The sequence below is a fragment of the Papio anubis genome, chromosome 9 (assembly GCF_008728515.1).
Source record: "Papio anubis isolate 15944 chromosome 9, Panubis1.0, whole genome shotgun sequence".
Lineage (NCBI taxonomy): Eukaryota > Metazoa > Chordata > Mammalia > Primates > Cercopithecidae > Papio > Papio anubis.
In genome coordinates this window covers 45,944,999-45,961,250 of record NC_044984.1, presented here as the reverse complement: position 1 = coordinate 45,961,250, position 16,252 = coordinate 45,944,999, and the positions used below count along the sequence as shown (strand labels likewise).

The window sequence follows — 16,252 nt, the reverse complement described above, 5'->3', positions numbered from 1 at the left end:
AAGATTCCCTGTGCCCATTTTCCTTCCAGTGCAGCTTCTAATACCTGAACAGTCTCACAACATTTAGTCTTTTTAGAATAATAAAACCATAGAACTGATTTGGAGACTCTTTTAAAGAGGTCAGCTCATCTAACCCTGAGCTACTGAAATCTCTTTACAGGATAGAACGAAAAAGACTTCTTTGCTTCAGCAATCCTCTTTCTCTACATATGACATGACTTTAGGTCACCTCACTTATTTATCTCTCTCCTTAGATTTTTTTTTTTTTTTTAGACGGAGTCTTGCGCTGTCGCCCAAGCTGGAATGCAGTGGCACGATCTTGGCTCACTGCAACCTCTGCCTCCCAGGTTCAAGAGATTCTCCTGCCTCAGCCTCCCGAGCAGCTGGGATTACGGCGCCTGCCACAATGACCAGCCAATTTTTTGTATTTTTAGTAGAGACAGGGTTTTACTATGTTAGCCAGGCTGGTCTCGAACCCCTGACCTCGTGGTCCGCCCGCCTTGGCCTCCCAAAGTGCTGGGAATTACAGGCATGAGCTACCATGCCCGGCCTCTCCTTAGATTTTTTAAGTCCTCTCAAATGTGTACATTCAGAACTAAGTATATTCAAGTGTAGTCTGATTTGCATAGAGAATGACATTTTCTTCATTCAGACTTTGCTTTTAATGAAACCTGATATCAGTGATTTTGGCAGCTGTAACACACTGTTTGTGTCTTTGAAATAGACTTTTTTAAAAGCCTAGTCATTTCTCACTGTCCTGTGCCATTTTGTTTTTACTGTTTTTTTTTTTGTTCTAAGCTTATGACTTTGTATTTATCCTTATTAAATATGATCCCCTTAAATTTAGCCTCCTGTTCCAGCCACTTACAATTACTTAAAAAGTTGATAATGGCATACAGGGTGTTTACTTTCCCATCCCAGATTCCTGTCATTTGCACATTTGATCATCCTCCTTTCCATATTCTCATCCAAGTCATTTATAAAAAAATGTTGCAAAGGACAGGTTACTCTGGGCCCCGTTGCATACTACTGAGCCTTCTTCCAGATTTATTTGCAACTCTTTAGGTACAGTTGTATAATTATCTGTGAAGCCACTTAACTTTCAAGTTAAAAAATACATATTTTTTCACTTTGCACAGTGATATCAAGAGAGACTTTATTTTATGCCTTGCTAAAATCCAGATACTATATTTATGCCTATAGCATTTGCTGGCCTAACCATATAAAAAAAGGAAAATGGAGTTTGGAGATGTTCCTGATACTAGTTTTTATTAATGAACTATTCTTTTAGTAACCTATTTTGCAGTCTTGCTTGTCCTGCACATCACATCAACTCTAGTATAAGGTACGGAGAATATATTCTCCTTTCTTTTTGAAAATTGTTTCTGCATGGTGGCTCATGCCTGTAATCCCAGCACTTTGGGAGGCTGAGTTGGGTGGATCACTTGAGGTCAGGAGTTCGAGACCAACCTGGCCAACATGGTGAAACCCCCTCTCTACTAAAATACAAAAATTAGCTGGGCGTGGTGGTGCATACATGTAATCCCAGCTACTCAGGAGGCTGAGGCAGGAGAATCGCTTGAACCCAGGAGGCAGAGGTTGCGGTGAGCCGAGATCGCACCACTGCACTCCAGCCTGGACAACAGAGTGAAACTCCGTCTCAAAAAAAAAAGAAAAAAAAAAAGAAAAGAACAGAAAAGAAAAGAAAATTGCTTCTGCAGACACACAAAGCTAATGTGATATTTGGGATTGTTAGAATCATGAGACTTGTCTGGGTTTCCAAAGTGTCACTCATGGGTCTCATCTGCAGATTCTTCAAGTTCTCTGGTATAGAATTCATCCAGGAATTCTTTATTCATTTAGACAGATAGGCACTCTTTGACAGTCTCCTTATTTATCTTGGTCAGTAATCTAGTTTTCCTAATATTTCTTCTTTTCTTTCTACTTTCAAGATGATTTTTCTTGTCAGAAAAGATAGAAGAAAAACAGGAATTGAGATGTTCTGTCTCTGCTTTATATTAATTAGTAATATGCCATTTACATCAAAGAGTGGGCGTGTGTCTTCCTTACCTTTTTTGCAAGTCTCAGCACATTCTGGGCTTCAGCTTCAGCTTCCTTCTTGATGACACATCAGTGCAATTTTTAAAAATAGTTTCTTTCTTTTTATATATGTTGTGTATGTCTGTCTAATTCTTAGTTGATTGGTGAGCTTTCCAGCTAGTCTCTTTAGATAAGCCCCTTCTTTTTTCCCCCATCTATCTTAAATAATGTGAGATTGCCAGAATTTCATTTTTGAGAACCTCAATCCTGTTGTCTTCCCTTTTAGCACCTCAGACTTAGGTCCTGTCTTTAGCACTTCAGCCTTAGGTCCTGTCTCCTTGACTGGTTGAAGCCTGTTCTCAGAGTCTAGTTGCTGCATCTAGCTGTGTCCCTCGCCCTTCTGCCTGCCTGTCTGCCTTGGTTGTTTTCTTTTGAGGCATCCACTACTTCTTTTCTGATCAATTTCTTCTTATTCACATTAGGTTCCAAGTTATAATTCTACTTATTTCTTCTACCTACTGGATGATAGAATAATTAGCAAGGCAAATTTAAAAAATCTTATATGCTGCTTTTTAGTTGTATGAGATTTTTCCATAGCAGAAATCTTTTATCATTACTGGCTTTATGGTAAAATCACAGGGCCATCTCTCCTTGCCAGGTCTCCTCCCTGATCTGACCTTACATCCTTCCCACAAATCCCAGAAAATCAATCTATTTTCTTAAAGTTGTTATGGCCAATTGTTTGCTGGATGTTTTTTTTCTTTTGAAGCTGGCCTTAGAGTAGAGTGTAGTCTCTTCAGCTGTTGCCCTTCCATGCTGTAGCTAACATAGGGATGTTAGCATGCTTTTGTTTCAAATGCTTCATTCTCATTTAGTGGAAGCTAAATGAGGGTTACAAATAGAAAAGTTGAAGTTCATGACATCTTATTGTCCCAAGTTAGCTTCTAAGTTCCTTAGATGCTATCTACTGCCTTTCTTACTCAAGGTAACACTCTTCAACCCTCTCCTTCTCCCTTTTCTAGGCTCTTTCTAGAACAGGGCATCTCAAACAGCTGGTAGGCCTGAAGGAAGAAAGCTAAACCACAGTTATGAATTAGTAGAGACCATTCAGGGGCTGCCCTTTCTCAAAAGGGTAATTTATACCTCAGGAGACTGTGAAGCAGCTCTTTGTGGAATCTTAGTTACATTCAAGAAAGATCACTCCTGATATTGCTTCTATTCCTCTTCCTTTCACTCAATTGCTTTCTGCTATGCCTTCATGCTCAGGTTTGGATTTCCATTTAGGGGTATACATTTTTAACATATACTCAACTTATCCTTTTAACAGGTGTGATTTCTGTATCTTTTTTTTTTTTTTTAAATTGGAGTCTCGCTCTGTCACCAGGCTGCAGTGCAGTGGCGCGATCTTGGCTCACTGAAGCCTCTGCCTCCTGGGTTCAAGCAATTTTCCTGCCTCAGCCTCCTGAGTAGCTGAGACTACAGGCGCACACCGCCACGCCTCGCTCATTTTTACTTTTTTTTTTTTTTTTGAGACAGTCTCGCTCTGTTGCCCAGGCTGGAGTGCAGTGGCGCAATCTCGGCTCACCGTAAGCTCCGCCTTCTGTGTTCACGCCATTCTCCTGCCTCAGCCTGCTGAGTAGCTGGAACTACAGGTGCCCAACACCACGCCCGGCTAATTTTTGTTGTATTTTTTAGTAGAGACAGGGTTTCACCATGTTAGCCAGGATGATCTCGATCTCCTGACCTCGTGATCCACCCACCTCGGTCTCCCAAAGTGCTGGGATTACAGGCTTGAGCCACTGTGGCCAGCCAATTTTTGCATTTTTAGTAGAGGCGGGGTTTCACCATGTTGGCCAGGATGGTCTTGATCTCTTGACCTCAAGTGATCCACCCGCCTCGGCCTCCGAAAGTGGTGGGATTACAGGCGTGAGCCACCACGCCTAGCCTGTGATTTCTGTATCTTTATACTTTGATCAGAGATAGGGTAAGATCAAAAATTCCAAAATGATTATAGTGTATATAGTGCTGAGTATTCTGGTGAATGCAAACAACCTGTCAAAGGATAGAATTACAGCAAATTTAAAAGATCTCAGTTGGCTTTCTTTGTGATTCTAGAATTGAGCAAGACATCATTCCATAAAATATAGTAATTGTTCCAGTGAGCTGAGCAGAAGAGGTTAGACAGAAGGGCTAAAGGAAGCAGAAGCAAAGAACAGAGTGTATTAGTTACTTTTCAAAGTTCCTTTTTCTTGTAAGGCTGGGAGAGGGAGAGAGAAGAATAGAGAAGTAACTGATTGATTCATGTGGAGGTCAGAGTGGAAGCAGGTGCGAGAGGGTCCTGTAGAAGAAAACATGGCTGCCAAAGTGTTTGAGTCCATGGTAAGTTTGGCTTGGCCTTAGCTGTTGCAGGAGGCATGTGAACTCTGCTTTATATAATGTGGATGCTGGGCACAGAGCTGTCATCTTTGACTGATTCCAGGACAAAAATGACAGGACATTGTGGTAGGGGAAGGGACTCACTTTCTCATCCCGTGGGTACAGAAACCGATTATCTTTGACTGCCTTTCTCCACCACATCATGTACCAGTCATCACTGGTAGCAAAGATTTACAGAATGTCAACATCACACTGCGCATCATCTTCCGGCCCGTCGCTAGCTAGCTTCCTGCATCTTCACCAGCATCAGAGAGGCCTATGATGAGCGTGTGCTGCCGTCCATCACGACCGAGATCCTCAAGTCAGTGGTGGCTCGCTTTGATGCTGGAGAAGTAATCACCCAGAGAGAGCTGGTCTCCAGGCAGGTGAGCAACGACCTTACAGAGCAAGCAGCCCCATTTGGGCTCATCCTGGACGATGTGTCCTTGACACATCTGACCTTTGGGAAGGAGTTCACAGAAGCAGTGGAAGCCAAACAGGTGGCTCAGCAGGAAGCAGAGAGGGCCAGATTTATGATGGAAAAGGCTGAGCGGCAGAAAAAGGCGGCCATGGTCTCTGCTGAGGGTGACTCCAAGGCAGCCAAGCTGATTGCCAACTCACTGGCCATGGCAGGGGACGGCCTGATCGAGCTGTGCAAACTGGAAGCCGCGGAGGACATTGCGTTAACAGCTCTCACGCTCTCGGAACATGACCTACCTGCCGGCAGGGCAGTCCGTGCTCCTCCGGTTGCCCCATGAGGGCCCACCCTGCCTGCACCTCCGCAGGCCGACTGGGCCACAGCCCTGATGATTCTTAAACACCGCCTTCCCCCTACACCCCAGAAATCACGGTGAAATTTCATAATTGGCTTAAAGTGAAGGAAATAAAAGTAAAATCACTTCAGAACTCTTAAAAAAAAAAAAAGAAGAAGAAGAAAAAAAAATAACTGATTGGGCCAGGTGGCTCATGCCGGTGATTCTAGCACTTTGGGAGGCTAAGAGAGAAGAGCTTGAGCTCAGGAGTTCAAGACCAACCTGAGCAACATGATCAGACCCCATCTCTACAAAAAATTTAAGAATTAGCCAGACATGGTGGTGCACACCTGTAGTCCCAGCTACTTGGGAGGCTGGAGGATCCCTTGAACCCAGGAATTGAAGGCAGCAGTGAACTTTGATCACGCCACTGTACCCTAGCCTGGGTGACAGAGTGAGACCCCCTCAAAAAAAAAAAAAAAAAGAATAAAAGAAAAGTGGCTGATTGGTTAACATCAGGCTACTTCAGGCTACTATTTTTGTGTGAGGATTAAAGCAGAGGGAACTTCATTATCATGCTGTTTGAAGATTTAAACTGTCCTGTTTGGGACATTAGGTGTTCTGTCTCTCCTGATTTCTTAGAAGATAAGATAGCTTAGTTTAGGTTTCACAATGTAGAACTTAAGATGGATGACTCCATTTTTATTTTTAGTCTGCTTTGTTGGGGCCTAGTATAGGAGTTTAGTGGCCTCCTATAGTTTTTATTTAACAAAACAAAAGTATACATCTTATCAGTGAATATTTGCTAAGAACAAGAAAGAGAAGTCTTCCTTTCAAATAGCTTACGGTTCATTGAAATTAATTAATCCAGGCACAGTGGCTCATGTCTGTGATCCCAACACTTTGGGAGAAGAGGTGGGAGGATTACTTGAGGCTTGGAGTTTGAGACCACTCTGGGCAACATAACAAGACCTCCATTTCTACAAAAAATAATAAAAAATAAATTAAAAAAAAATGAACTAAATGCATAAAGCAATCAGAAAATATAATAAAATGTTAAATTATACATTGGCAACAGCTACTTAGGATCTACCAGAATGGGTTTGGGTTTTCCTTATCTAAACTCACCTCTAAGGAAGAGCAGACTTGGATTTCCAAAACCGTTTCTTTCTGGATGCACTTGTTTTTGTTTTGGTATAAATAGGGACCTAGAGTTGTATTTCCAGTGACCTATAGCCTCTATCTCTAGGAATGTGGAACAGAATGGTACTTTTGCTCCCACAGCAGAGTAAAAGAAATGCAGTGTAGCAAGATTATGAATAATTGAAATATGTTTGGGGTTTATAGATCTTAAACTCTCTGATGAGGAAATATAGTCTTGTGTATTTGGTTTGGCTGTACTGTTTTGAGTTAGTTTTAGGGGTAACTTTGAGAATCAGTTTGAGAATTCTAGCCCCAGATAACAGTCCTTTGCTTAGTCATGGGTTAGGTGTAATGCCACATGATCCTGAGAAGACTAGGAATGGTTGCTGTTTATTAACCTTGGTTGGTAGTGATACTTGAGAAGAAAAAATAGCCACCCTACATTCATAAAGGTTGAACTGTTGCTATGTTTCAAAATCCTATTTGCCTTGATATCTGGTAATCTTTACTAATCTTTTAAAGAATCATCAGATGTGATGTATTTGAGAATGATAAGACAGTAAAGGCTTCCAAATGCTAACACTGTGTTAAGTTTTGTGGTGTTTTACTTTATTTTCTATACTTTTTGTTATGAGAGCACTGGTAACTTCCTGATCTTGAGAAATAAAAGAACTAGAACAGAGTAATTTTTTTTTTTTTTTTTTTGAGACGGAGTCTCGCTCTGTCGCCCAGGCTGGGGTGCAGTGGCCGGATCTCAGCTCACTGCAAGCTCTGCCTCCCGGGTTTACGCCATTCTCCCGCCTCAGCCTCCTCAGTAGCTGGGACTACAGGCGCCCGCCACCTCGCCCGGCTAGTTTTTTGTATTTTTTAGTAGAGACGGGGTTTCACCGTGTTAGCCAGGATGGTCTCGATCTCCTGACCTCGTGATCCGCCCGTCTCGGCCTCCCAAAGTGCTGGGATTACAGGCTTGAGCCACCGCGCCCGGCCAGAGTAATTTTTTAGAAAACTCTGTTTCTACAGTTGTAAATAGTCTCAAGGGAACAATATGTTTCACGTGGAAAAAAATTAATATGGACAGGAAGAAGGATTCCCTCAACATTCTCCACTCGTAACTCATATGAGCAAAGCCTAAGGAAAAGAAAGTGCCTTTTGTGTTTCTGGCCATTGAAATATTTTTTAACGATGAGAAAACTGTTTCATAGGCTGGCCGCGGTGGCTCACGCCTGTAATCCCAGCACTTTGTGAGGCTGAGGTGGGCAGATTACCTGAGGTCAGGAGTTTGAGAACAGCATGGCTAACATGGTGAAACCCTCTCTCTACTGAAAATATTAAAATTAGCTGAGCGTGGTAGCAGATGCCTGTAATCCCAGCTACTCGGGAGGCTGAGGCAGGAGAATCACTTGAACCCAGGAGGCAGAGGCTGCAGTGAGCCGAGATGGTGTCACTGCACTCCAGCCTGGGTGACAGAGGGAGACTCTGTCTCAAAAAAAAGAAAAAGAAAAAAAGAAAACTGTTTCATGAAAACTGGTTTGCTTCAGGTCTTACTGGATTCAAATAATAACATATTATTGTTATTCAGATATCAACAGAAAGAAAAATTTTCTTCTCTTCCACCCCTCCTTTTTTTAGTGTTCATGCCAGTAAATTTGTATTATACCTGTGTGTGAAGTCAATAATCAGAACATTTGCTACTTGTTTTATTTTCCAGTAATAATTTATAATATTGTCTGTAAAATTCACAAGAGTGTAGTCAACTTTCTGTCAATAGTGTCTTTGCCTGAAGGTAATGACCCTGTAATCTGATGTATTGGGGAAAATGTGTGTACTGGTGAGGGATATAGGTACATATAAATAATTGCTTTTTCATCTGTGAATGGTTAAAAAGAAGCATTTTGGTCTCTTTATAAGCTTAATATTTAAATTATAAGTAAAGGTTTGAATGTATTCCATTTTGAACATGGGGAATGTTAACAAGAATCTCTGGGCTGGGTGAGGTGGCTCACACCTATAATCCTAGCACTTTGGGAGGCCGAGGTGGGCGGATCACTTGAGGTCAGGAGTTTGAGACCAGCCTGGCCAACGTGGTGAAACCTTGTCTCTACTAAAAATACAAAAGTTAGCCCGGCGTGGTGGTATGTGCCTATAGTCCCAGCTACTTGGGAGGCTGTGGCAGGAGAATCACTTGAACCCGGGAGGTGGAGGTTGCAGAGACCCTAGATCGTGCCACTGCACTCAAGCCTGGGAGACAGAGCAAGACTGTCTAAAAAAAAAAAATTCGCTGGATTCCTGACTTCTAATCTTCTGGGGGGGATTTTTTTTTTTTTTAGATGGAGTCTCGCTCTGTCTCCCAGGCTTCAGTGCAGTGGCGTGATCTCGGCTTTCTGCAACCTCCACCTCCCAGGTTCAAGTGATTCTCCTGCCTCAGCCTCCTGAGTAGCTGGGACTACAGGCACACGCCACCACACCTGGCTAATTTTTGTATCTTTAGTAGAGATGGGGTTTTACCATGTTAGCTAGGCTGGTCTCAAACTCCTGACCTCAAGTAATCTGCCCGCCTTGACCTCTCAAAGTGCTGGGATTATAGGCGTGAGCCATACTATGCCCGGCCAAGGGAATCTTAATTGTTTCTTTTATTTCACGTGCCCTGTTCCTTTTCTTTTGTACCCAGAAGTACTCTGTGGCCTATGTATATTTTTTCTTTTTTAAAAAAATCTTTACTGTAGAAAATTTCAAACATATACAAAGTAAACAGAATTATATGATGAACCCTCTTATACTCATCACCTTGCTTTAACAGTCATCAACATGTTACTACTCTTTTTATCTTTTTTTTTTTTCAGATTCAGTCTCGCTATGTCACCCAGGCTGAAGTGCAGTGGCACAATCTTGGCTCAAGCGATTTTCGTGCCTCAGCCTCCCACATAGCTGGGATTACAGGTGTGTGTCTCCACACCCAGCTAATTTTTGTATTTCTATTAATAGTAGAGATGGGGTTTCACCATGTTGGCCAGGCTGGTCTTGAACTCCTGGCCTCAAGTGATCCACCTGCGTTGGCCTCCCAAAGTGGTGGAGTTACAGGCGTGAGCCACCACACCTAGCCCTCTTTTATTATTTTTACTTCTACCTATTCCCCATCTTCTATTCAATAAATTTTTTTTTTAGGTAAAATTCATTTACAGTGAGATGCAAAAATAAGCTGTTAGAGTTACAACTGTGTAGCAGACCTATCATAGTATAAAACATATTCATCTCCCTACAGTGTTCCCTTATATACCTTCCAAGTCATCCCCTGCCCCACCAGGAAACCATTGTTCTCTTCAACTCTGCCTGTTTTAGACTGTCATATAAACAGAACCATGCATTATGCATTCTTTGTGTCTGGCTTTTTTTGTTGAGCATTATATCTGTGAGATTCATCTATGTTGCATTCCTTTGTTTCACTGAGTAGTCCATTGTATGGATATACCATGGTTTGTACATCTGTTCTCTTACTCATGAACATTTAGGTTCTTTCCAGTTTTTTGTTTTTGTTTTTGTTTTTTTGAGACAGAATCTTGCTCTGTTGCCCAGGCTGGAGTGCAGTGCCACAATCTCGGCTCATTGCACCTCTTGCCTCCTGAGGTCAAGTGATTCTCCTGCCTCAGCCTCCCAAGTATCTGGGGCTACAGGCCTGCACCACCACACCCAGCTAATTTTTGTATTTCTGGTGAAGACGGGATTTCACCATGTTGGCCAGGCTGCTCTCAAACTCCTGACCTCAGGTGATTACACCACCTCAGCCTCCCGAAGTGCTGGGATTACAGGTGTGAGCCACTGCGCCTGGCCTAGTTTTTGCTTTTATGCTGCGGACATTTATAACAAGTCTTGGGTGGACTTATGTTTTCATTTTTCTTGGATAAGTACCAATGGGTAGAACTGCTGGGGTCAATAGATGCCTGATTAATTTAATTTTTTTTTTTTTTTTTTTTTTTGAGGCCCAGTCTGGCTGTGTCTGTCGCCCAGGCTGGAGTGCAGTGGCCTTGATCTGCGGCTCACTGCAAGCTCCGCCTCCCCAGGTTCACGCCATTCTCCTCCAGCCTCCGGTAGCTGGGACTACAGGCTCCACGCCACCTGCATCCCGGCTATTTTTTGTATTTTTTAGCAGTAGAGAGGCGGGGTTTCCACCTGTTAGCCAGGATGGTCTTGATCTCCTGACCTCGTGATCCACCGCCTGAGGCCTCCCAAGTGCTGGGATTACAGGCTTGAGCCACAGCCCGGCCAAATTTAGTGGGGTTGGAAGAACGGGGTGCGGTAGCTTGCGTGTGAGCCATGACATCACCTCCCGGGTTCATGAAACAGTTTCTTCTGCCTCAGCCTCCCGAGTAGCTGGGAATACAGGCCGCGTGCACCACTCCTGGCTAATTTTGTATTTTTTTTTTTTTTTTTTTTGGAGGCGGAGTCACCATCCTGTCGCCCAGGCTGGAGTGCAGTGGGATCTCCAGCTCACTGCAAGCTCCGCCTCCGAGGTTCACGCCATTCTCCTGCCTCAGCCTCCCGGTAGCTGGGACTACGAAGCCCGCCACCTCGCCCGGCTAAGTTTTTGTATTTTTTAGTAGAGGCGGGGTTTCACCGTGTTGGCAGGATTGTCTCGATCTCTGACCTCGTGATCCCGCCCGATCTTCGGCCTCCCAAAGTGCTGGGATTACGGGCTTGAGCTGCAGCGCCCGGCTAATTTGTATTTTTAATAGAACGGTTTGCCCATGTTGGTCAGCCGAGTCTCGAACTCCGGACCTTAGGTTATCTGCCCGCCTTGGCCTCCCAAAGTGCTGGGATTATAGGCATGAGCCACTGCACCTGGCTGCATGTTTAATTTTATAAAAAATTGCCAAACCTTTTCCTAAAGTGTTTATATTATTGTACATTCCTACTGACAAAGGATGAGAGTGTGGTTTTACATTCCTATGACAAAGATGGATGTATGTCTTTGATTTGCAAGTTTAGATAAACTGATAGATACAAAAAGCTTTTTCTTAGAGGAAATGGCTTGTAGGAACATCTCAATATTAGTTGTTATTCCACAGAATGTAAGATGACCTTGAAATATATACTTGTTATTGATTTGTCCTTTTCATGTGGCTTCTAAGGAATTGTAGAAGTTATTTTAGTCCTTATAGAAAATCAGCTGATATGGTTATACAGGTAGTATAGTTGTTGCCTTTCTGAGAACAAAGACATTACTGAGTGTCCTAGATTTATACATTTTAGAACTCTGTTTATAATTTCCAGAGTCCTTTTAGGAACCCCTGTCTATGATTCCTAGAAACATTCTCTTTCACACTTAGTGGTTTTAGCAGTGAATATCTGTCATCACCCACACTATTGTGGTCAGGGGGATATCACAGCAGGTAATCTAAATGGAATTGTTGGGGTGAAACTCCACCGAGGTGAGTAATGTTTATGGCTTTCCAAAGCATTGCAATTAAATTATTTAACAATAAAGCTGCCTTTGCACCATTGCCAGATATTAATGTGAGTCATTTGTTTTATTTTAGTGATGTCCTCGCATTGCCCATTTTTAAGCAAGAAGAGTCAAGTTTGCCTCCTGATAATGAGAATAAAATCCTGCCTTTTCAATACGTGCTTTGTGCTGCTACCTCTCCAGCAGTGAAACTCCATGATGAAACCCTAACGTATCTCAATCAAGGTTAGATGCTTCCTCATTCATTAGTACTATTGCAGGCCTACAGTATTTATGATTTTTTTTCTTTTTTGCAACGGAGTCGCCCAGGCTGGAGTGCAGTGGCACGATCTCGGCTCACTGCAAGCTCCGCCTTCTGGGTTCACACCATTCTCCTGCCTCAGCCTCCTGAGTAGCTGGGACCACAGGCATGTGCTTTTTTGTATTTTTAGTAGAGACGGGGTTTCACCGTGTTAGCCAGGATGGTCTGGATCTCCTGACCTCCTGATCCGCCCACCTCGGCCTCCCAAAGTGCTGGGATTACAGGCGTGAGCCACTGTACCCAGCCATTTATGATGTTTTATTAGGTACACTTATATGTAAAAACTTAGATCTTTCTGGTGTGACCTATCAAACTAGAAGTCCTACTTCAGAGATTTGAGTTCTAATGTCATACTTGATATATATTACTAGCTTCTTTTGCTTAGCTGTCCATTTTTAGTTCCCAGCTTCCTCTTCCTAATCATGTTCCCTAGACACTCCCATTGATTACTGTCTGAGAAGTATTACTCTACCTGGCTCTATTATTTACCAATTGTATGGCCTTGGACAAGTTGCTAAAACTCTTTTAAGTTTCCATTTCTTTGTCTGTAAAATGGGATTGGTAATACCTTAGAAAGGTATATCAGTTAAATGAGATAATGTGTGACAATACTTGGCACAGGGCTGAGCATCTAGTAAAGGCTTCTGGTTGTTGTTACTAATACTAATAATATTATTATACTATTGTATATTCAACCAACTGAATTTTATTCTTTCTGAATCTAGCAAAGTTAATTTTTGATGAATATAATATGTAATTACTTTTTCTTCTAGGACAGTCTTATGAAATTCGAATGCTAGACAATAGGAAACTTGGAGAACTTCCAGAAATTAATGGCAAATTGGTGAAGGTAAAACGAATAAATCATTCTTCTGTACAATTTTTTTTTATTAATCCTTTTGTGATTTTAAATTTTTGTTTTTGTTGTTAATGTTCTTTTGCTTCCAAGGGCTTGATGGTATCTCTTGCCTGCCGTAATTTGTTGGCTGAGTGGTAAGCTGATGTGTTATTTCTTTGGGGTCAGAGTAGGCCCCACTATTCACATGAATTTTTCAGAGCTGCAGAAATAGAACGCTTACCACTCCCTGTCCAGAGTAATCACCCCTGGCTCAGTGAAGTTCTTTTGGAGTAAAGTAACCTCCTTGAGATCTTTAGAGGAGCCTGAGTGTCTTTTTTGATACTTAGTCTTATAGCGAGGAAAACAGAAGCTACTTTGATGAAGAGCAGTTCTCTTAGTCTAGATTAACAGTCAGGATTTTGATAATTCACAGCACAATTGAAACAGGAGTTTTGTCAAAAGGTGGTGGGAGGAATTAACAGACACTACTACAAAGTAAAAGTAACAAAAGGAAAGTTGATGGAAATAGGCTCTGCCTACCCTCAGTGTTTACAGGTTGTATGGTGGGTTAGCAAGCAGGGCACTTGGTGAGTTTTTCATGTACATCTGAAGAACTAAGCCAGATAAGCCATGGCGTAACAGAAGAGGCATGCAGCAATGCTTCAGATGGGAGTCCTTTATGCCTACTTACCATCGGACTGAAGTTTAAGCCAAGTTTTAAATATGGTACCAGTTAACTATAAAGATTATATCTGAGAAATTGGCTGGGTACGGTGGCTTACGCCTGTAGTCCCAGCACTTTGGGAAGCTGAGGCGGGCGGATCACTTGAGGTTGGGAGTTTGAGACCAGCCTGACCAACATGGAGAAACCCTGTCTCTACAGAAAGTACAAAATTAGCCAGGCATGGTGGCACATGCCTATAATCCCAGCTACTCAGGAGGCTGAAACAGGAGAATTCCTTGAACCCGGGAGGCAGAGGTTGCCGTGAACCGAGATGGTGCCATTGCACTCCAGCCTGGGCAACAAGAGCGAAATCCATTTCAAAAAAAAAATAAAAGATTATATCTGAGAAATTATAAAATTTTATCCTGAAATAGCACTTAGTATGGTATGGGTTTTAGAGTGAAGCAGATGTTAAGAAAAATAATTTTAGATTGTGTTTAGAAACCAACTGGCAGTGAGTCCTGCTAGTTTTTCTTTGTCAGCACTGATTTTCAAGAGGTCCTGTTATCGTCTGATTTTGTTGTATCCTTTTAGAGTATATTCCGTGTGGTGTTCCATGACAGAAGGCTACAGTACACTGAGCATCAGCAGCTAGAGGGTTGGAGGTGGAACCGACCTGGGGACAGAATTCTTGACATAGGTGAGTTAAGAGAATCTATTGCCTAGGAAATGCCTTTAGCTATGCACCAAGAGTTGGTTTTCTTTATTTGACATTTACCTTGATTCATATGCTTGTGAAGCTCAATTAGTATAAACCTTGAAAGTATTTATTAAGCATAAAAAATTTTAAGTAATACAGGTGAAAATGATACCAGAATTGAAGTTGAAAGTATAAACACTTTAGTTCCATAGCAACTATAGGATGATTTTGTTTTGTTTTTTAAGTTGTGGTAAAATATATGTTACATAAAAGTTATCATTTTAAGCATTGTTAAGTGGATAGTTCAGTAACATTAAGTACATTCAAATTATTGTGTAACCATCACTATCATTCATCTCCAGAACTTTTCTTATCTGCAAAACTGGATGTCTGTACCTGTTAAACAACTCCCCATTCTCCCTTCTTCATAGCCCCTGGTAACCACTATTCTCATTTCTGTCTCTATGAATTAGACTACTAAGTACTGCATAAATGAAATCATACAGTATTCGTCCTTTTGTGACTGGCATTTTTCACTTAGCATAATGTTTTCAAGGTTCATGGTGTAGCATACGTTAGCATTTCCTTCCCATGTAAGGCTGAATAATATTCCATTGTGTGTATATACCACACTTTGTTTATTCATTCATCCCATGATAGGCACTTAATTTAATTCCATTTTTTGGCTATTGTGAATAACGCTGCTATGAACATGGATGTACAAATATGTGTTTGAGTCTCTGCTTTTAATTCTTTTGGATGTATATCCAGAAATGGAATTGCTGGGTCATATGGTAATTCTACCTTAAATTTTTTTTTTTAGAAACCACTATATTGTTTTCCACAGTGACTACACATTTTACATACCTACCAGCAGTACTCAAAGGTTCCAATTTCGGCTGGGTGTGGTGGCTCACGCCTGTAATCCCAGCACTTTGGGAAGCCAAGGCAGGCGGATCAGGAGGTCAGGAGATTGAGACCATCCTGGCTAACACGGTAAAACCCCATCTCTACTAAAAATACAAAAAAATTAGCTGGGCATGGTGGCGGGCACCTGTAGTCCCAGCTACTCAGGAGGCTGAGGCAGGAGAATGGTGTGAACCCAGGAGGTGCAGCTTGCAGTGAGCTGAGACCACACCACTGCACTCCAGCCTGGGTGACAGAGCGAGACTCTTGTCTCAAAAAAAAAAAAAAAGGTTCCAATTTCTTCAATCCTTGCCAACACTTGTTGCTTTCTTTTTTTTTTCTTTTTTTTTTTTTTTCCTGAGACGGAGTTTTGCTCTTGTTGCCCAGGCCTGAGTGCAGTGGCACGATATCAACTCACCACAAGCTCCACCTCCCAGGTTCAAGTGATTCTCCTGCCTCAGCCTCTGAGTAGCTGGGATTACAGGCATGCGCCACCACACCCAGCTAATTTTTGTATTTTTAGTAGAGATGGGGTTTCAACATGTTGGCCAGAGTGGTCTCAATCTCCTGACCTCTTGATCTGCCTGCCTTGGCCTCCCAAAGTGCTGGGATTACAGGCATGAGCCACTGCACCTGGACTGTTGCTTTCTATTTTTTGATAATATCCATCCTGATGATTGTGAAGTAGTATCTCATTGTGGTTTTGATTTGCATTTCCCTGGTGATTAGTAATGTTGAGCATCTTTGCATGTGCTTATTGGCCATTTATATATTTTCTTTATTTATTTATTTTTATTTATTTACTGATTTATTTATTTTTTGAGATGGAGTCTCCCTCTGTCGCCCAGGCTGGAGTACAGTGGCATGATCTCAGCTCACTGCAACTTCCACCTCCCGGGTTCAAGCGCTTCTCCTGCCTCAGCCTCCCGAGTAGCTGGGATTACAGGGGCCTACCACCACACCCAGCTAATTTTTGTGTTTTAGTAGAGAGGGGGTTTTGCCATGTTGGCCAGGCTGGTCTCGAACTCCTGACCT

At 42.2% G+C, this 16,252-nt stretch overlaps 1 protein-coding gene across 3 annotated transcripts in view; it reads left to right on the top strand.

Annotated features, from left to right (window-relative positions):
• Positions 1-16,252, top strand: part of TFCP2 (transcription factor CP2) — an 80,445-nt gene that overhangs the window by 42,185 nt on the left and 22,008 nt on the right. For all 3 annotated transcript variants that reach the window (XM_003906378.4, XM_009180752.3, XM_003906377.4), the window contains exons 2-4: positions 11,882-12,033; positions 12,883-12,959; positions 14,206-14,311. In XM_003906378.4, coding sequence (XP_003906427.1) covers positions 11,882-12,033; positions 12,883-12,959; positions 14,206-14,311 — 335 coding nt within the window. The remainder of the gene's footprint in view (positions 1-11,881; positions 12,034-12,882; positions 12,960-14,205; positions 14,312-16,252) is intronic.